Genomic DNA, 21,622 nt, shown 5'->3' on the forward strand with positions numbered 1-21,622 from the left:
GTACTATAGGCCAGTATTTTATCTTTTGCAATATACAGTATACAGAATTGGAAACTGAGGCCCAGAGAGTATAAACCATTGACTAATAACAGGCTGATTTAGACCCGGGGACTGCCTGACTCCACAGCCAATGCTCTACCAGCCCTTAGTCCCCACGGTTCAATCCAGGGAATGAAAGATGTGAAGAAGGCGAGCGTTTGTCCTGGGGACCATGGGGGGATTCTTAGTTCGTGCTTCTCAAAAGGCTGCCTACATTCCCCTCCCACCCCCCTGCTCCAGACTGCTCCCCCCAGCCCACTCACGGTGCACGTCCAGCTCGATGGAAGTCTCCTTGCCACTAGGGATGGCTTCGTTCATGCTTCGGCAAGTGAAGACACGCCCAATGTCCAGGTCTGTGGGGTTAATGAGCAGTTGGCTCACGGTGGTCTCCCTCTTCCCATCCTTCAGCAATTCCTGGAACATGACAAGGGTGGGAGATACGGTCAAGCTAAAAGCCCCCTCCTCTGCTCTTAAGTTCACCTCACTCAGAGATGGGCTTGGGCTGGAGGGGTACTTTAACTTAAAGCTCAACCCCCTTCACTCCCCCAATCTCTTCCCTGTGTGTGTGTGTGTGTTTAATCAATAGACTATTAATTATCTTTTACTTAAAAGATATATCTTTAGGGTCTTGCTATGTTGCCCAGGCTAGCCTCCAAAGCCTGGACTCAAGCAATCCTCCTGCCTGAGCCTTCTGAGTAGCAGTGACTACAGGAGTGTGCCATCATGCCCACATCATAGACTATCTTTTGGAACAGTTTTAAGTTTACAGAAAAATTGAGCAGAAAGTACAGGGAGTTTCCATATACCCTCTTCCCTGACCTTACGGTTTTCCCCATTACCAACACCTTAACACCTGGCATTAGAGTGATAAGTCTGTTACAACTGATGGACCAAAACTAACATATTATTATTAAGGCCACAGTTTATGTTAGAGTTCACTCTTTGTGAGTCCAGCGCAAATCCCTTCTCTTCTGGAAAGCCTTCTTCAGCCAGCCCAGCCCTCAGAACTCTCTCCCAGACTGAATTTATGCCCTTATAGTCAGTGTGTCCTGCTCACAGCTCCAGACACATCCAGCCTTGCTTGTAGGCACCATGTGTGAGTGTTCCAGGGTTGGGTTTTTTCTGCTAAACTGTAAACTCCTTGAGGGCAGGGAAGGGACTCACAGGCTCGAAGTCTTACACTTGCTCAGTGACAGCCAGGGGTCCCTAAATATGGTCACAGGAACCCTTGATCTGTTTTCTATGTTGCAAACTGCCTGAGGGAAGCCATATTATTAATCAAAGTAAGGCCCCGTTGTTTGACCACCATGCATGCAGCTTTGCTGGACAGGCACAGTTCAGGGCCAGTGCAGTAACACTGACTCCCTTGTGTTGCTTTGAAGCTCCATTGTCTTTAATGAATATGAAAAATGGGGGTGGATGACAAATGGATATTAACAAATCAACTTGTTTGGTTGCCAAAATATCTAAAAACATGTAGCCCTGAGGAAGAAAAATCACAGTTTTTGGTTATGAAAAGGTTAAGTACCACTGAGGCCAAATTATCATTTGTCAAATGAGAAACTAAGGCCAGAAAAAAGTGAAGTGAATTATCCAAGGTCACACAGTGTGTTAAGGGCAGAACTGAAGCCAGAAGCCAGGTATCCCTGGGATTGCATGCTGAGGAGCATGGGAACGTCTCTCTCTCCACACTGAGAAATGCTCCTGCAGCACCAGCAAAGGGCTGAATACACATATGCTTACCCACAACTGGCAGGGTAACCCCAACCAGGAAATCTGGCTTTGAATTCCAGCTGTACTGTCCGCTTTGCTATGTAATCCTGGGCAAGTCACTAGATATCTTTCATGGCTTCCTCATCTATAAAATGTATACAAGGACCTCTGCTTCCCCAGCCTCTTTGTTATGATGACTGGAATAATCTGACAACCAGATGCTGAAGGAAAGAGGTAGAAGTGATCAGTGGAGAGAAAGCACAGTCAGACCCAGGTACAAACCCCAGCTCTGTGCCAGCTGTGTGACCTTAGACAAGTCACTCAACCTCTCTGAGCACCAGTTTCCTCCTTTGTGAGTTGGAAATATGCCTCCTTTATGGGACTCCTATAAAGATTAAGAGAGACTGTCCATAAAGTGTTTAGCATGCACAGTGTCTAGCACACAGTAGGTGCTTAATCCATGGCAACTTATTATTACTATTAGTCTCTGTTCAGCTACTGAATGACACAGTAAACCTGGGAATTCATTTCTCTTCTCTGGGTTTCAATTTTCCCAACTGTAGAATGGGAGGGCTGAACCAGATGACCTCTAAGACCCCTCTCATGTCTGTGTACTCCGGAGTCTGTGGTGAAACCCCCGTGGGAAAGGAGAGGTGAGCTGGGCTAGGCCCAGGAGGAGCTGGGGTTGCTGGCCGGAGCTCACCGTGCTGGCCACAGCGCCCTCCTGCTGCGTCCCATCCCGGAACCAGATGATGGTGGCAGCAGGCTTCGCATTGAAGGCCCGGCATGTGAGGTTGTGGGGGGTGCCTGCCTGCAGTAGAATCACAGGGCCTCCGTCAATCCTGGTGTCCTCTGGGGGGACTGTGGGAGAAAGCAGAGCAAAGTCAGTGCAGGGTGTGGCTAACACTTCCCTGATGACCGAAACTACTGCCTCTGGAAGCATCCTTGCACCTGCATGTGCGTCTCTAGGTAGGCAGTACCACCCTACTCCTAACCTACAACCACTGTCTCCATTGCTCTTGTGGTGGCTTCCCCTAGGTACTCAGCTCACACATCTTTCCCAGCCCTTGTCTGCTTTTCTTTCCTGGCCTATAATATTTTCTGGTACTCCATGCCCCTGCTGGTTTTTTGTTTGTTTGTTTGTTTGTTTGTTTGTTTGTTTGTTTTTGAGATGGAGTCTCGCTATGTCGCCCAGGCTGGAGTGCAGTGGTGCCATCTCGGCTCACTGCAACCTCCGCCTCCTGGGTTCAAGCGATTCTCCTGCCCCAGCCTCCCAAGTAGCTGGGATTATAGGTGCCCACCACTGCTCCCAGCTAATTTTTGTATTTTTAGTAGAGAGTAGGGGTTTCACCATGTTGGCCAGACTGGTCTCGAACTCCTGACCTCTCAGGTGATCCACCTGCCTCAGCCTCCCAAAGGGCTGGGATTACAGGCGTGAGCCACTGTGCCTGGCTCCATACCCCTACAGTTGCTCAGAGCTGCACACTACAGATGGAAGCCTCAAACTTAGGAAAGGGCTGGGCTATCTCAGGCCCTGAGTACAGCTCATACCCTTGGGAGTCTGGCTCGGAAAGGCGGCTACCTCCATAGGACTTCTCCCATCCTCCCTCCTGTCTGCTCCTCTGCCCTGGAAGCAGCCAGATGGGCTGCCCTATTACAGTAACCACCACGTCACACTGCTAGCAGGTTATTTTTCCCTACAGCACAGCTAAGTATGTGCCACTCCCCGGCTCAAGCACCTTCAATGGCTACAACTGCCTAGGGCATAAGTTCCAAGCATTTCGGCCTCCTGTTCGGGGTCCTCAAGCCAAGACCTGCAATGCAGTGCTTTCCATATGGCATGCCCTTCTCCCACAGCTTCTATTGAAGTGCTTCCCATCCTGTTCAAATCCCAGTTGATGCACAAGGCTTTCCATGCTGTAGCCCACCCCAACCATGGTGGCCCCCACCAGTCACTCTTAGCGCCATCTGTCTTGGATTTTGTTTACTTATAACAGCTGCCCCAACCAAAACTGTGATTCCCCTGGAAAAACAGCAACCCTGTCTCACTAATATTTATGTGGTCACCAGTGCCTAGAATGTGACCAAAGTAGGCTCTTGCTGAATGTTTAAAGAATTGAGGCCGGGCGCGGTGGCTCAAGCCTGTAATCCCAGCACTTTGGGAGGCCGAGGCGGGCGGATCACGAGGTCAGGAGATCGAGACCATCCTGGCTAACACGGTGAAACCCCGTCTCTACTAAAAATACAAAAAATTAGCCGGGTGTGTTGGCGGGCGCCTGTAGTCCCAGCTACTCGGGAGGCTGAGGCAGGAGAATGGTGTGAACCCGGGAGGCGGAGCTTGCAGTGAGCCGAGATCGCGCCACTGCACTCCAGCCTGGGCACAGAGCAAGACTCCGTCTCAAAAAAAAAAAAAAAAAAAAGAATTGAATTGACCGATGTCTGATGCTAGCAAACAAGGGGGCTCTCCCTGTCCTATCTCCACAGGCTTCTAAGACAAACCAGACTGTAAGTTCCCTGAGGGTAGCGGCTGCTTCTGATATGCCATCAACACTTCAATATCTAGCCCAGGGCTTGGGTGATCACAGGTGCTCAGGGATATTTGCTGAATCAATGAATGGATACTGATGAAACAGAGGCAGAAGGATTTTGATTATAATTTTTCTGGTCCACCCAGTGTTCATCAACCATAAATGAGAAAGGAACTCCTGGGCTCAAGCAATCCCCCCACCTTAGCTTCCCAAGTATCACAAACTACAGGTACACACCATCATGCTTGGCTAATTTCTATTTTTTGTAGAGACGAGGTTTTGCCACGTTGCCCAGGCTGGTCTGAAATTCCTGGGCTCAATCAACCCTCCTACCTCAGCCTCCCAAAGTGCTGGGATTACAAGCACGAGCCAGTATGCCCCACCGATAAAAGATTTTGTTTGCTTCTTTCTGAAGAAGACAAGAAAGACTCAGAAGAGGGTCCAGAGGGAACACTCGTGAGGAGATCTTGGGAGACCCACAGTGCCCAGTGGTGGGCAGGGCCGTTCTAGAATTTACACAATGAAGGTCTCTATGCTGGGGTTTCCAGTAGAAACTACTCGAAACCTGTCTCAGCATTCTGTTCAACTCATGCATGCCTAGTGGTATAGTGGAAAAATAATAAAACTTAGATTCAGACTGCCTGGTTTCAAATCCTGGCACCTTTGTTCACCTGCTGTGTGATCTCGGATGAGTTCCTAAAATCACTGAGTCTCAGTTTCTTCATCAGAGAAGAAACCAAGACATAACAATGCCCCCTCACTAGAGCCTCGTGAAGGTCAGATGAGACACTGTACATAGACTATGATGTGCAGGGCATGCGTGAGGTGTGGAATGTATTAGCCTTACTGCCTGGACGAGAGTAGCAGTGGCTCCAACTCCTGCCTGGCTAATTATCCTCTGAATCCCTGGCTCTTCCTCCTTGTTCTGTGGTGTATCTGGTTCCAATGCCAGATGGGGACAGGTTTGAGGATGGGGATGGGGAGCAGCTTGAAAAGTAGAGAAAGGTGGAGAGAAATGAATAAACAGCTGCTACTCAGGGCCTCCTGGTCTGCTCAGGCCCCTCTAAGGTCACATGCTGCTGCCACACCCAGGAGGAAGATCCTGGATGGGCAGAGCCCTGAGGAGACGCCATGCCCAGGTGTGTGCCCAGGCGTGTGAAGCCCCTCCACTGGGAAGGCATCAGCTTCCTCTGCCCTGGTAATGCTTCCTGCCCCTTTGTTCACGCAAAGAGTACCCATCTCTCACCTCTGCCAGCAGTCCACCTTTCTCTGAATTTTCCAAACTCTCTGCTCATCCTCCATGGGCTCATCCCTGCCCCTCATATATGGGACAAATGACAATAAAGCTGTTAAGGTGCCTGCTGAGCCAGCTGTTAAAGGGCATGCGTCCATGTGTGCATGTGTTTATAAGCAAGTTTTTATGGTTTGTGACTTAAATCTGTATATCTATATGCTCATGTGCCTCCCCACACTCATGTGCCCCTGAGTCTGTGGTCAAACAAGGCCTCAGTCTCCTTGTTTATAAAACTTCAAAAATACAATGGATATCTACTCCCCTGAGTTGTTATTGTGGAGGCAAAACAAAATCAAGAAGGGGAAGCCAACTGTAAATGGTGGTGGGATCGACAATAATTTCTGCCACTCAGTGAACGTTCACCTTGTGTCGGCCAAAGTGCCTCCTGTATATGACTTCATTTAATCTCTACCACAAAGTATATTTCATTATTCCTTTCATGGTAAATATCATTAACCCCAATTTACAGATAAGGAACGGAGGCTCGAAGAGGATAAACAAATGTGCTCAGAGACAGGAGAGTGAGTTAGAGGGTAGAGCTGGGATGTGGACCAGGCTTGCCTGACCCAGAAGTCATGCTCATCACCATGGCTTTGGAGGTCTGTATATCTATGTTATGTCTGCATCTGTGGGGGGAGTGGGAGGCATCTTTTCAAAGTCCTACCCTAAGGAAGAATGACAGAGGCCGTTTTGTGAAAAAGGCTGGCCTGGGGAGCGGGGGGGCCACTGAGGGGGATGGCTGGGGAGGAGAGGAGTCTATGAGACTGATGTCATGCCGGGAGGCTGATACCAGGCACTGGGCACAGCCACTCCTCATTTCTGCCCTGCCTAGTCTCTGGGTCCCCCAGCTGCTGTGAGCAAAGGCTGTAGGTAAGCAGGTATGCAGGAAGGGATGCAGGAAGTGTCATGCCTTCTTATTGCCTCCATGTGCTGCAGGTGGCAGGGTGTTTGAGAATTTAAGAGAAAGACAAGGAGAGGAGAGAGTGAGGGGAGATGGGCCTCCTGGTCTGCTCAGGCCCCTCTAAGGTCACACGTTGCTGCCACACCTGGGAGGAAGATCCTGGATGGGCAGAGCCCCTAGGAGACACCATGCCCAGGTGTGTGCCCAGGTGTGTAAAGCTCCTCCAGCTGGACTAACCGTCCCTGTCTCTCTTTCAGCTTAAAGTTATTCCTGGGGCCTCTCCCTGTTCTCTCATCCATCCAAGTCGCCCAGGCAGGCCAGCAAGGACCATACCTTCAATACCCACCATGCCCTCGAAACAAGCCAGTCGGCTCTCCTGCTATGTAGCTCTCCCTCATTGGCCTGCAAGGTCTTAAACAAGGCACTCTTCCATCTAGGGTTCCCATTGATATTCTCTTTTTCCAGGTTCTTCCTGGATTGAACCAAGCCACTGGGTGCCATTATAAGACATTGTTACTGCAGGCTGGGCGCGGTGGCTCAAGCCTGTAATCCTAGCACTTTGGGAGGCCGAGGTGGGCGGATCACAAGGTCAGGAGTTCGAGACCATCCTGGCCAACATAGTGAAACCCTGTCTCTACTAAAAATACAAAAAAATTAGCAGGGCGTGGTGGCGGGCGCCTGTAGTCCCAGCTACTCGGGAGGCTGAGGCAGGAGAATAGCGTGAACCCGGGAGGCGGAGCTTGCAGTGAGCCGAGATGGTGCCACTGCGCTCCAGCCTGGGGGACAGAGCCAGACTCTGTCTCAAAAAAAAAAAAAAAAGACATTGTTACTGCAACACTTAGTAGCTTAGCCGGCCTTTCTTCATCTCTTTCTATCTCTGTGATAAGGTAGCAGAGAGAAGAGTATCAAGGTCCACTCATTAGGATGAGAGTTCTCTAGGGCAACAATAGCACCTTCCAGGGCCTAAGATAGAGGCAGTTAGGGAGGAAAAAAGAAAGAAGAAGGTTTCCTAAGAGTCTCATGGTTCTTTGGAATGCTTGATTGAGCATGGGGCTGACACACTTCAGTGAGGGATGAAAGATGATGTCTTGGTATTCAAGCTCACCCTCTAATTTTTGCTGTCTAACCTCATTCCTGCTCCTTGCTAATTCTTTCCATTTTAGTCCTAGAGAGGAAAAGCAAATCATCCAACAGCCTTGAATCCTGGTCCTTCAGGGCCTTTACATCCAATGAAATTGGCTGTTGGGTCCCTCCAGTCCTCACTTATTCTGACACCTCACATTCACCCAGACCTTCACAGTTTACAAGTCTCCATGCAGCAAAGCAGCAGTTGCTAAGAAAAGGCTGGTGTCATTATGCCATGTTACTGATGAGAAAACTCATGCCCAGAGGTTGTCACCTCTTTAGGATCATGATGCCAAAATGGCCGAGGTACCCAGGTCTCCTAACCACCAGCAGTCTAGGACTCTCTCTTTCCACTACGCTCTGAGCACTTGTTATGTTCTCACCTCCCTCCTTGCAAAAACAAAAAACAAACAGGCTGGGCGCAGTGGCCCATGCCTGTAATCCCAGAACTTTGGGAGGCCAAAATGAGTGGATCAACTAACTGAGGTAAGGATTTCGAGACCAGCCTGGCCAACATGGTGAAACACCGTCTCTACTAAAAAATACAAAAATTAACCAGGCATGGTGGCAGGCACCTGTAATGTCAGCCACTCAGGAGGCTTAGGCATAAGAATCGCTTGAACCCGGGAGGTGGAGATTACAGTGAGCCGAGATCATGCCACTGCACTCCAGCCTGGGCGACAGAGACTCTGTCTCAAAAAAACCAACCAATCAACCAACCAACCAACCAACCAAACAACAGAAAACCTTCCTTGTGCCCAAACTCCCTCATCTCAGCTCCTCTCTCCCTTCTCCCATCCATCTTGGGGGCTCCCCACAAATTCAGTGATTTCAAGTTAGAGGGAAGGAAAGGAAGAGGGGCAAAACATAGCAAATGGAGGCAGAAAAAAAGGGACAGAGTCAACATAAATAGGGAAGAAAGAGGGTCACAGATGGACAGAGTCCAAGCCCAAGACAGAAAGCACAACAGAGGCAGAGGCCCAGTGAGACAGCAGGACTGGAGAGAACAGGAAGACTGGCAGATTCAGAGGTACTGCAAGAGTGAGACCTGGAGAGAGGCTGGGGGCTGAATGGGCGAGGGGGGGCAAGGGGTGTGCTGAAGCTGGCCTCCTTCCGGTTCTGTGGTGCTGCTGCAGGAGAGAGTCCCCTCATTATGCAAATGGCCTCGGGGGTTACCATAGAGGGACATCTGCTTGGTTCCCCAGTGGGTGGCTGCCTGGCTGGAGCAGGGTTTCCAAGAGCTGCAGGGCTTCCAAGAGCCAGCAGCCATCCAGACACAGCAGGACCCCATCCCTCCCACCCCTCACCCCAGTTCTCACCCTCAAGGCCCATTCCTTCCAGTCCTATTCCCCTGTTTCTGGAGGAGGCCCCCAGGGTGAATCTGAGAGGAGGGGTGAGCACTGAGGGAGGAAAGGAGGCAGCTGAGGGAAGAAGGGCTGTGTGAGGCTGGGGTGAGGTGGAAGAGGGGCACAGGGGCCCTTTGGGGTCTCTGAGGCAGCTGAGAGGAAAGTAGAAGGGAGACACCCCCTCACCAACAAGCCTGCCAGCCAGGACAGCTGGGAAAGGAGGGCCTGGGCCTCCATCACTCCATAGTTCCCTGCTCCTTGTCTCCACAGCCTTGTTTCTAAAAGGCAGAAGGCCCTGTCCCTGAGTGGCTGAGGCACCGGCTGGAGCAGAGATGATGCTGGGCATCACACAGCCCATGTCCCGCCAGCACCCCACATCTCCCGCATGCCTGGTTTACTTTCTTCTACCTGGACTTGAGCATTAGGGCAGGGATGAGGCCAGTAACAGAGAGGGAGAAGCTGGGAAATTAAAGAGGGAGCTGGAGAGTGGGAGAGACTGCCAGGATACAGAGAGACGGGGCCTCGAAGTACTGAAGGGCATTGGGGTCCTTACTGAGCACGGTGAGTTTGGCCCGCCGAGAACGCAGGGCGGCCTCCGTGGCCTGGCACTCGTAAGAGGCGTCGTCAGAGAGCTCAGCATCTGTGATCTCCAGGTTGTACTGCCCAGCGTCTGCGGAGCCCACGACCCGGTACCGTGGCCAGGCTGCAGAAACAGAAAGAATGAGGCCCAACCTTGAAACAAGGACACATCCTCATTCATCCCACACCAGTACTCCTCCCTCTGCCCTCTCCTGGGACACCTCTGGCAGGTGAGAAGGTGAGGCTCCAGACACAGACACCTGATGCCACGACACCCCACGGCGAGGCTGGGAGCCATACAGCCGGAGGAGCAGACAGGAGGGCAGCAGAAGCAGATGAAATCTCCAAGGCTGTTTGCAGACAAATGCCTCTCATAATGATAGGAGAGAAAGAGGAGAGAAAAAGGCACACAGCAGGGAGCAAAGGAGAGGGGGAGAGAGGGAGAGCGAGTGTGTGGGCGCCAGGAAATATAGGGCATCACGGCACAGACATGAGCTCACGGGAGCACCTCTGCGGGACTCATAAGGCAGAGGGAAGCCCAAGGCAGGCCCAGGGAGGAAGGATGAGGCAGGGGCCCGCCAGCTCCCAGGAGGAGCCCCTAAACCAAAGAGTCCTGGTTTCCTGCAGAAGCAGTGGCTGAGGCAGTGGGCCTTGCCCTCCTTCCTCCAGGCTCCCCCACCCCCTTCTTGCTTCCCAGCCCTCCCCTCAGGTTCCCCCATCAGCTCCTTCTTATGATCTCCCTCTGTCCAGAGGCTATCGATTCTTCTCACTCCATATCTATTGATCTCACTCTCTCTCCCAGTTTCTTTCTCTTTCTATCATCAATAGATCTACCAGACCCATCCCTTTCCCTTTTATGGATTGCTCTACACAGACAAATTTCCCCTACCTATACTAACACATGGAACTCACAGCAAATAATCTCAACTCTCTCAACAATAATAAGAATAAAAATATACAGCCCATCCCCCACACCCATACTTACGTCATTATAGTGCTTTAAAGCTAAAATGTGTTTTTACAAATCTCTTCTCCCATTTGGTTCAAAACTCACAGATGCACTTCTAAGGCAGACAGGCTTGCAACCACTATGCCTGTTTCACACATCAGTAAATAAAGGTCCAGAGAGGTGAAGTGGCTTTCCTAAGGTCACCCAGCTGGCGGAGGCAGGACTAGAACCCAGGTGTCCATTCTGCCAGGCAGCCTTTCCAAAGGTCTCTTTACTTGCTTTAGAATATAGGAGGTTGGCTTTTTTGTGTTTGACTGACTCATTATGTTTGCTTCAGCACCAGCTACATAGCCAGTGCTTAATAAAGGCTTGTTGAATGAATAAATAAATGAATGCTTAGGCTGATATTAAAATGAGTTTTTGGCCTCTGAGCAGACATCGCCTGGGCAGCGGGGAGGAGAGAGGCTGGAGCCAAGCCAGGCCGGCATGAGACACTTGCGGGACACAGAAGTTGCCTGTGCCCTCTCCTACCCTTGCTGCAGACTCTGGAGTCTCCCAGCACTCCTGCTAGACGGCTGTCTGCCTGCAGCGCCCCTCACGGGGTCTGTGTCTGCCTGAAGCTCTCTTATATAAAGGTCTCTTGGTTTCCCTTGACCTCTCAGGCTTCGTACTTCCTTCCTCAAGTCAGTCCTCAGTGGGAGGAAAGGCAGAGCTGCAGGGTGGGAAAGCTGTAGAGATGGAGCTCAGCAGCAGAGACAGAAGGGAGGCCGTGGCACAGAGGAGGGTGGTGAGGGAACTAAGGGATGGTGAGTCCAGGAATCTATGCTGGGAGTGGGGAATGGCAGAGAAGATGGGACAGTTTGGACGTTGGGTAGCCAGGCACTCACCTTTGAGGCCCTGGCCCATGCCCAGGGCCAGCCCGTCCTTGGTCCATTGCACAATTCCAGAGTAGTTGAGCAGCACACAGGGGAGCACGGCCCGCTGTCCAGCCACCACCGTCTGGTCAGCCGGCTCCTGGCTGAAGCGGGTCTGGGTCCCTGCAAAGCCAAAGCCAGCACTGGGTAAGACGAGTAAAGAGAGGGGCTCCTCTAAGAGGTCCCCCTCACCATGCAGCAGGAGGGAGGGTGACAGCCTCAAGTTGGGGATGGGGAGTCTCCGGTCCCTGCCCCGCTTCAGCCTCAACCCCTTTGTTCCAAGATGCCACGTCCTCACCCTTTATTCCTTCCTCCCTCTGAGACCCATGGGAACGGATTTCAGGAGATGAAGTGCTCAGCAATCACAGAAAATGGTGCACTGTTATATAAGGGCCTTAGAAATGGGTCTAGTCCAACCTTCTCATTTTACAGAGGAGGACCCTGACTTCCAGGGAGGAGAGTAACTTACTCAAGGGCAAGTTAATGGCAGAGCTGGGATTAGAACCTGAGCCCCTGCATCCAGGTCCTGGCTGTTCCTCTACTACCCATTGCCCTAGCCCACCCCCACATTAATGACTCCTACTTAGACATGTGTCATGTGAGCTGATGGGAGCCAATGTGAACCAACACACACGTGCAACTATGCCAGGTACAATTCCTCCATGAATACATCAGGGTAGATACTATAGAGCCGGCATGTCCACATGTGTGTATAGAAGCTTCCTGGGTGGAAAGTGTATCCAAAACAAAGTAGCTCTGAACCCACTTCTTGGCACATGTGCCCTGCTCCGTGTGTTCATCCTTTGCTCCCAAGTGCAGAGGGGCCTAAGTGTGTACACATGAACACACCTACACACACCCCGCCTCCCTCACTGTGGGAGCCGAGAGGCCACGTGACTTTGTTCCACTCTCCCTCCGGCTGTGGGAGCTACACATGGCTGCCTGGCTGGCAGCTCGGCCGGGAGCATTTGATTAGAGAACTGCAGAGTAATTGCCTTTAATTGTGGAGCCTAAATGGAGCAGGGAATTGCATTGCGGGTTTTTTCTCCCCCACCACTCCCACCCACTGGCTCCAACCAGCACTGGTCGGCCCCAGTGGTGGGGCAGGCCTAGGCTCCTTGCAGAGCTATGTGAGCTATGGGGCTCAGGTTCCTTTGCCACGTTGTGGGGAAAGGAGAAGGGGGACAAGGGAGTGACTAGAGGACAGCAAAGGAGAGTTCTGGGACTTCCTTGCCATGCTCCCAACCTGTCATACCAGGTAACTGAAATCGGCTCTCCCCAAAAGTCACGACCTCGTCCTTCTTCTTTCCCTCCACAGCTCATGAATCTGCACAGAGGCCACAATCCCCAAATCTGACCTTTTCCTAACACAGCTTTCTAAAATTCATCTGCCCCATCATCACTCCTGTGTGTAAGCAAACTTAACTCACCCCTCCCCACCCCAAAATCTCCCTCTAAGCCCCCACAGAAGTGGGATCCTAATCTCATCTCCTCCATTCCTTTTTCTTCACCAGCCCCATTTCTCCTTTTCTTCCCAAACCTGCTCTACATGTCCCTCTTCCAGGAAGCCCTCCTACCCCGATTCCTTGGCCTCCTGGGCAAATATAACCGGTCGCATCACTCAGCCCTGCTGTCATCACTATGTACAGGGTTTCCTCTCTCAAACGATCAGGGGTTATGCCCATGATTTTGTTTGTCACAGGGTAGAGGGCAGCTAGAAGGTGAGAGCATTTGCCCTATCTGTTCCAGCAGAATGCCAACATCTCCTTTAAAGCAGAGGGCCAAGCTCTTTCCTCCATCTGAATCTCCCTGAACATCCAACATCCATCCCCATTGGTTGTTGCACACAAAGGGGTCTGAAAAAGAGGTGGCCGGGGCCTAGAGTGGACTGATAACCAGAATGTGATCTAGCATGAGGCAGACTCTTTACTCTTGATTAAGTGTGCAATTTTAGCTCTTTGGGTCTGCAGGGGCCAGGAAGTTAGAAACAGGGTCCCTCTCCCATACTCCATGAGTGGCTCCTCAAGTCTGCTGACCTGATCTCTCATTCATGTCTTTGAAAGGATAATCCCTTTTGAGAGATCAGGGTGGCAGGTGCTGAGATCCTGGGAGAGGGGTGGGTCAGGTGAGCAGCCAACATTATTAATTCAAGCATTGCCCTCATTATTATTCAAATTTATTCATATCCTTGCGCATTTCTCTAGTGCAGCTATATGCTACAAACTCTCCACACTCACGTTTCTCCTCCCCATGGCCCCCAGAGCCCAAGTCAAGGGCTTAAGAGTGGGCTTGCGGGTGAGCCCTGGCTCAGAGGTGGAATTTATATGCATAGCTTTCCTGCATGGAGCCTGGACACCCTGGTCTCTTGCTGAAGTCTCTCAAGGACAGTGAGCAGCTGGCTCCTTGTCCACTTAGAATGAAGAGGCAGCTGACCCTGCGGCAAGATGGAGATGGGAAGCACTTGAAGTAAGAATCAGGAGACGGGGGTCTTGTGGAGGTGAGGAGTGGTGTGACCTTGGGTATGTCAATTCCTCACCTGGGCCCCCATTTGCTCACCTGTACAATGACAAGCCTGGACTGAGAAATGCCAAATCCCTCCGTGCCCAAATACTAAGAGCACAGGTTTAGGAGACAGATTGTGGTTTATATATTGCCTGTGTGGCTTCCTCACCCAGTGACCTTGGCCAAGTTACTTGCTAAGCTTCATCTTCCTCCCTGGTAAACTGGGGAATGTTAATGTCTATTTCTGGATTGCTGTCAAAGTCAAATGAGATGAGGTATATGCTATGCTTGGTACAGTCCCTTGCCTGTACGCACTAAACGGCAGCTATGATCATTATTTCTCCTGAACAGTTAGACAATTAGAGGGACAACTGGAAACCTGAACAGGAACATGACAAAGAAGGTGGTATCTGACTTTCTGGGAGTTTTGAAGTTTCCTCTTGATATAGGCCTGACTGAAGCAATTCAGTCCAGACACAGGGGGATGGAAGTAATAACCCTGCAGAGAGTCCAGAAAGGAGGGGAAGTAAAGACATCTCGGGAATTTAATTGGATGGAAAGGCAGCCTAGATCCTGAGCCTACTAAAGCCACTGGCAATGTTTTCTGGTCCCAAAACAGCCCCTGCAGCCAACACAGAATCCCAAATAGAGTTCAGATGCCCCTGGGTTATGCCGACCTGGATTATGATTACAGGAACGCCCCAAGTCTGCCTTCACCAAGTCCTGTTCTCTCTGATCTGTACACACTAGGCCTTTGTCACCTCTTCATGCCCTTGCACAGGCCTTTCCCTGGGGAGGACACTGCTCCCCCTGCTCCCTCGGGATTGAAACAGTCACCTCCTCTGGGAAGTCTCCCGTGACTTTCGTGTAGTTCCCTCAAGGCCTTCCTATTCACGTCTCACTTCTGCTGTAGTAGGGCCCACACTGCACTGGCCACCCTGTCCCTGCTGTTGCCCCAGGGGCAACTCCAGGAGTCTGGACCATGTCACTCATAGTCAAACCCATCACCCGGTACAGGGCCTGCTGCCCAGCACACTACAGGTGTTCCAAATATGTCTGTTGACTGAGGGAGTGAGAGTGAGCAAATCCGAGTCCACAGTCCTGCCTGTGAAACCACCATCCAGAAAAGGAGGCAGGGCATGCCCCTGACCCCAGGGGAGGCTCACAGACTTCCACAGAGGTAGAGACAGGCTGGGCGGGTGAAGAGGACAGCACCCTCCTCTCAGCAAGAGGAGGAACAATGCTGGGTGGAACTTGGAGTCGGTCCTGGGAAGCTCCCTGAAAAGGAGAATGTGGAGCAGAGAAGGGAAGGGCAAGGGAAACAGGCTCTGGACGGTTCTGACATATGGTGGTGTCGAGGGGGATGTGGAAGAGCAGAGGAGAAAGCCTAGAAAGTGAGCAGTGAGGTGCAGGCCTCGGACAGGGCACGGCTGCTCAGTTAGCAGGAAGGTGAGAGGGGACCCAGTAGCATTACAATGTAAAAGAGGGGTGAGGTGTTGGTTTGCCCTTGAGTGTCAAGAAGCCACCAAGAACCCACGACAAGTGGCCTAGCAAGTGGCCTAGGCACACATTTGTGTGCACATCTGCCTCTCAGGTCCTGGTTGCCTGGCCGTTCACCATCCACGCCACAAAGCAGAGCCTGCCCTGGACTGGGGGTGACATTTCAATCCCGTCCCTATGCCTGCGCCCCCTTCCAGGAAATAAAACCAGTGCCAAACAGAAACACAAGGAAACTGCTCTATGTGGGGTGGGAAGGTGGCCTCGGGGGGCCAGGTGGGAGAGGAACCAGGAAGGTCCTGACCACAGACATAAAGTGAAAACAGACCATTGCTGGGTCAAATTCTGGCAGCTCCAGTCTGGGGCCAGCCGGTGAGATTCTGCGCGTATGTTTTAAGTGTATTCCCACCTGCTTTGATCTTGCTCCCTCCCTGCCTTCAGACACCATCACAGCTGTGGCGAGCTCTTAAGCAGTCATTGTGAAGACAGCAGCACACCCGTGTGACAGGGCACACACACTCACACATACTCACACGCACCCACACGTACCCAGAAGGCTGACAGAGGCGCAGACAACGCTGAGAAACAGAGACAAAGACAGACACCCACACAGAAGCAGAGGAAGAGCGAGGAGGGAAAGGAGACTAGAGTGAGAAGGGAAGAGGCGAGCTCTGTGGGAAAGAGCCCAGGGTGGAAAAGACGCAGGCTGGACCGACAGAAATCCAGAGAGAAAAGCGGAGAGAAATCCAGAGAGAAAAGCGGAGAGAAATCCAGGAGGAGCCAGTGAGACAAAGACACCCATGGAGTAATAGAGACCCAAGGCAAAGCAGGTGGGATGGAAGGCAGAGATATGGAGACCAGGAGAAAGACAGAGGTGGGAGGGGAGCTGGGAGCCCTGGCAGCACCGCTTCTCCTGCCCCAGGGTTGGACACTCCGTTTTTCTCACCAGATAGGAAATTACCAGAAGGCCCAGCCAGGGTTTGCAGGCAGGTGAATAGTCTAATTAGGTGGAGGAGATCAGAGCCTTGAGGGGTGAGAGGGGCACAGAGGGACCTTGGGGAGAAATTAGGAGAGCAATAGGGAATTTGGTGTGGCAGCTCTGTGCTTCTTCCCCAGGTGAGGTGAGGTGAGAGGTGAGAGAACCCCAATCACCCACCAGCTTCCTCTCTGCCTCTCTCTCAGACATCCGTCCTTTCAGGTTAGCCCACAACCCTCACCACCCGCACCCCATAAGGCAAAGCTCCTCTAGCCTCAGACTGGGAATCATTCCCTCCCTATTCTCCTACTGCATTGTTGGGGCCTCTGGTTGTATCACTTTATCACAGCCTGCCTTGGATTAAAAGTTACCCATATGTGTGTGTTTCTGTCTCCCCCACACTCCTGGGAGCCCCCGGATAACAGAGATGCTTTGATTTACCTTCCTTGACCCTTCAACCCCAGGAATGTTCCTTAATAATAAACACTCCCAATTATAAGATGCCAACTATGTGCCAGGCACCAAGGCAGATGCATTGTAGACATTGTTTCTGCATAATAATCCACTATTATTATCTCTGTTTTATAGAAAAGGGAAATAAGGCTAAGGGTGCTTAAGGTACAGTTGTTAAGTGGCAGAGATGGGTTGTGAACTCAGGTATTTTCTGCTACAGGGATATCCAGGATGTCTCTCCTGAATGGACGAGATTCATGGCCTCTACCCAGAAGAGAACTATCAGTGGCCCTAAGTTCTGCCCATCTACCACTCCTGCTTCCTGCCCTACAGCTTAGACTCCCATCTTAACCCTGTTTACCTCCTGGGAGGCTGCACTCTTCAGCTCTGGCCTGGCCAGCACTCTATAGCCACGCAGGACTTGCCCCACACGCTGCCACCAACATAGAAGGCTTCGTCTAGATGTCCCTACACGAAGGGAGGAGCGGTAGCCAAGGCTGGAACGACTGTCAACAGCATCCAGAGAGGTTTTGGTGATTCATAAAGCACCAACCTTCAGGCCACCAGTGGCTACCAGCAGAAGTAGCCCCTGCTTATAAACGGCCAATGACTGTTCTGTGCAGCTCACTAATCCACTGCCACTTTTATACACAACAACCCAATAAGGTAGGCACAATTACTATCCTTAATAAAAAAAAGCTAAGGCTCAGGGACATTAAGAAACTTCCGTCTAGTCACACAGCTGGTAAGTATCGGACAGAGAGTACAGCAAGGAGCCGGACCACTGGCTCCCTTGGAATGCCATCTCAGCAGCCTGGCCACTGCTGTCTTCTCTTGGAACCTCCCAGTGCAGATTCAGGTCACTGTGCAAAACCAGTCCCAAGGGGCTTCTCCACCTCCCCTTCATACTGTCCCCTCACCTGGAGCACTCTCTCCCTCTTAACACTGATGCTTCTGGGGCGACTATCCCTGTTCTCCAGCTCCCTGCTCCATCCTCATCACAGCACTGCGGTCCAGAGCTAGGCCAGTCTCTGTGCATGAACACACTTCCTGCTCCTGCAAAGGCCGGGAGGACAATGAGGTCCAACTCCATTTTTGACAAAGAACTAGGAAGTGACCTCTAAATCTATCCTAGAGGGGCTGGAAATGCTTAGATTCATACACACACACACACACACACACACACACACACACACACACGTATGTCATACACTTCTTATAGGGACACATGTACCATAACACAAAAGCGCACGCATTTACCAGCAAGCACATGCACACACACACGGGGGGTGGTGGAGGACAGGCCCTGTCTCCCTGGATTTATCAAATGAGCAGTAATGAATCCCCTGGGCCAGAGCAGTCCCCAACTCTCCATTCCAGATCGTGCTGCTGGTTCAAAGAGAAGCCTTTGATTCGCACCGACAGCTTTCAGATGGAACTAAATCTCTCCACTCTCCACTCTCCCTCCCTCTCTGCTCTCACATCTTGGCTCTCCCTACCCCCGCCGGACTCTTTTCCCCCCAACCCCAGTCATTCCCTTCTTGCTCTATGAAAAATACAACAGCCAGAGAGGTCCCCTCACATTGGGTTCTCTCAGAGAAAAGAGGATTTCAATTCTCTAGGCTGGGCCATCGAAGGGGGAAGGAAAGAAGAAAGGCAGAGATTGGCACTTCTGGTAGAGGAGAAGAGAAGGCAAGAAGGAGGTAGGAAGGGAGGGGAGTGCTGGGCTGGGGCTGGGCAGGGTGAGGACAGATCCAGAGAAAGAAACCTGGCAAGGGCCACGGAGGCAGGCAGAGGCTCCCCAGAGTAAAGCTCTGTGCCTGCCCAGCTACTGCGGATGAGGGGTCTGGGTCTGTTGATTTTGCCTTACACACAGCCCAGCCCAGAATCCTAAAATGTCAAATTTTGATGCGACTGACTTTAGAGACCCTTAACCCCCTCCTTTGACAGATGAGGCATCAGAGGTCAGAAAACTCCATTGCCTTGCTCTCAGTGGATAATCTCAGAGGGATGACTATGCGTAGATGTCAGGTGATATGGACATCAGACGAAGAGAGGGAAATGACAAACGGCATTCCCCAAAGACAAGTTTCCAAACATTTAAGGACTATTATCACCTCTTGTCTCTGCCCACCGAAGCGCTCTGGCTTCATTTCACAGTTTGCAGTGAAAAAGACACTGAACAGTAGGAGCCTCAAATGCCCAGACTGAATCCACCTTTACCGCCTTCCCACTGCTGGTCCTTTCTCATCCCAGGAAGCCGAAGCCATGGGCAGAAGATCAATCTCTCCTCCCTCATCCAAGCAGCTTGGCCACCACCTCCCTGATGTCCGTCTCTAAGGCTGGGGGTATGGTAGGGACAGCCGTAGGGGAATCTTTCCAGGGACCAGATGGGATTTTACAAGTGGCCATGGTCTGGCCTGGTTTCCTTGCATCTGAGCAGACCACAGAGACCAGCTGCAGCGGCTGGCTGGAGGGGCTGGCTGGTGCTTGCAGTGACAGGGCAAGAAGGTTTACTGTTCTGGGCCTATGGATTAGTCACCCCAAGAGGCAGGAACAGAGCCCTGAAAAATGCAAGGGGGATCAGCCCAGCACAGCCCTGCCAGGAAGGGGCAGAAGTACTCTAAGCCAGAAGTTAGGAGACGTGGACTGGTCTGGTCCTGGCTCTGCCACCAACTTGCTGTGTGACTTGGAGAGCTCACTTCACTTATTTGGGTCTCAGGCTCCTTAGCTTGTAAAAGGGAGGAGAAGATTCACTTGGCCCCCAAGGGCCTTCCCATCTCTAATGTCCTCAGACTGCACCCCTGCCTCCTGCTGACCTGGGGCCTCGGTCAAACCTTGAGGACACTTAAGGACTCAGCACCAACTACTGGGAGGAACTAGTGTACCTGGGCCCATCTTGGCATTTCCTCCCTGGGGCGTTTCCTCCCTCATCCTGCAGGGATGTAGAGGGAGGTTTGTGGGTTTGTGTCACTAAGACAGAGGCTGAGGACCCAGATGAGGTTTCCAGCATAGGAGAAGAGAGGCCATCTTTCCTTTCCCATTAGAAGCTCTCATCAGAGTTTCTCACATCCCTTCCAGTAGGGCTCATGGTGGTGCATGGAGGATAGAGATCAGGCAGGCTGAGATCCCTGAAGCCACCTGCCAGCCCAGGCCCACTCACAGGACTTTGAGCTCTACATGGAAAAGGCTGGAAGTGGTGCTGGAAACACTCCCACCTGCCCCTTTTGAACCTCCAGCTCAGAGCACCTGGGCCAGACCTAGTAGGACAGCTCTATGCAAATGTACCCTGGCAAGGGCTCCTGAGAATGTTTTATGGGAAGGACAACGGCATGGGGAGCCTAAATGTGTTGGCTATAACAGGTACGACAGACAGGTGGGAGCAGAAAGGGGGTGGCAGGGCTGGTGGATGGTTCTGCTGAAAACCTGAATTTCAATCTGGCTTTAGTGGGCAAGGGAAGGGAGGTAGGGGAGACAGGAGGCAGGTGGCAGGCAGGGACTTAGTTCATATAGGAGGCTAAGAGGAAGGAGAGCAAAAGACAGAGCAGGAGGGAGGTGAGAGAGCAGAAACTAGGCCAGGGCTAGAGAGGCTGCAGGAGATGGAGAAAGGCACCAGAAGCTGGGGTGGGAAAGCAGAAAGGGAGGGGGAGCCTCTGTCCTCTCCATCCAGGCCCTGCACCTGCCTCCCTGACCTACAGGAGCACATGGAGGCAGGGTCCAAGGCTTGGCTTTCCAGCAATCCCCAGGGTCCACACAGTGGGAGGGAAGGAAACTGAGATGCAGGACACTGAAGGAGATGCCTCAATGTGCAAAGGCAGACTGGGAAGAGAAAAAGGATGAGAAGAAAGAGTCGTAGGCAGAAATAGACAGCAAAGGAGATAAAAGAGAAAGCTAGTTGTGGGAAAAGTAAGCAAGAGGCTGCTAAAGATTGTTTTAAGGTCAGGTAAGGAAGAAAGGTGCTAAGAGGACACTACGGTATGAAAGAAACAGAGGACAGGATAGAGAGACAAGCGAGGGGAAGAGAAGACAACTGAATTAGAATGATGACAGGAGGTGGGTGGGAAAGGCCTTGATGGTCACCACTCCAACATTCTTTATTTTGAAGGAGCTGAGGGTCAGTGAGGGAGGGAGTTATGTGGGGTGGGCATGTCTCCAAATTCCTGATGGCTTTGGCACTAGCCTCACAATAACAGAGGGCCCCTCTCTAGAGGCAGGGCACACCGCAAAGCCTACTCTTCCTGCACTGATGGTGGGGCAAGAAGAGGCTCTTCCTGGAAACCCTCCTTCACTGAAAGAAGAAACAAACAAAGGTGGTGACAGAGGAGTTATGGAAGAGAAGGTTGGGAAATTTGATAAAAAATAAGAAGTGAGAATCAAGAAAAAAGTAAGGAGACCATCTGGGAGAGGAAAATGAGAACAAAGATAAGGACAGAGGAGCAAGAGAGAAGAAACTGGAGAAGGCTGAGGGGAAAGAGGGCAGGCGGCAGAGGCAGCGGGGTCCCACAGGCAGAAATCCGCGCTGCGATTCCCACCCTCTGGCCTCATCTGAAGGCCTTGAGCTTCTAGGTCAAAGAAGAGGAATGAAGTCGTTGGGAAATGGAAGGGAGCTTTGAAAGGATTAGCCAAGGAGGGAGAGAAGAGAATGAGGTGGGCTATATCTGAGGTAACACAGAAGGCAACAGAGGACAGGGCCTTTGTGTCTCCCCACAAACCGAGGCTGGCTCACAGCTCACCTTCCTCCCACAGGAGTCCTTAAGGGGCTCTCTAACCTCACCTTCTTAGAAGAAAGGTCAATCAGTTACTCCT

The 21,622-nt window shown here is 51.6% G+C and overlaps 1 protein-coding gene across 2 annotated transcripts in view; it reads right to left on the bottom strand.

Annotated features, from left to right (window-relative positions):
- The window catches only part of KIRREL1 (kirre like nephrin family adhesion molecule 1), a 106,716-nt gene that overhangs the window by 12,894 nt on the left and 72,200 nt on the right, over window positions 1-21,622 (bottom strand). For both annotated transcript variants that reach the window (XM_058439142.1, XM_032154082.2), the window contains exons 2-5: window positions 11,362-11,511; window positions 9,500-9,649; window positions 2,456-2,613; window positions 303-453 (exon numbers count right to left, since the gene is read on the bottom strand). In XM_058439142.1, coding sequence (XP_058295125.1) covers window positions 303-453; window positions 2,456-2,613; window positions 9,500-9,649; window positions 11,362-11,511 — 609 coding nt within the window. The remainder of the gene's footprint in view (window positions 1-302; window positions 454-2,455; window positions 2,614-9,499; window positions 9,650-11,361; window positions 11,512-21,622) is intronic.

This window comes from Hylobates moloch, unplaced genomic scaffold (genome assembly GCF_009828535.3).
Source record: "Hylobates moloch isolate HMO894 unplaced genomic scaffold, HMol_V3 SCAFFOLD_5, whole genome shotgun sequence".
NCBI classification, from domain to species: Eukaryota; Metazoa; Chordata; class Mammalia; order Primates; family Hylobatidae; genus Hylobates; species Hylobates moloch.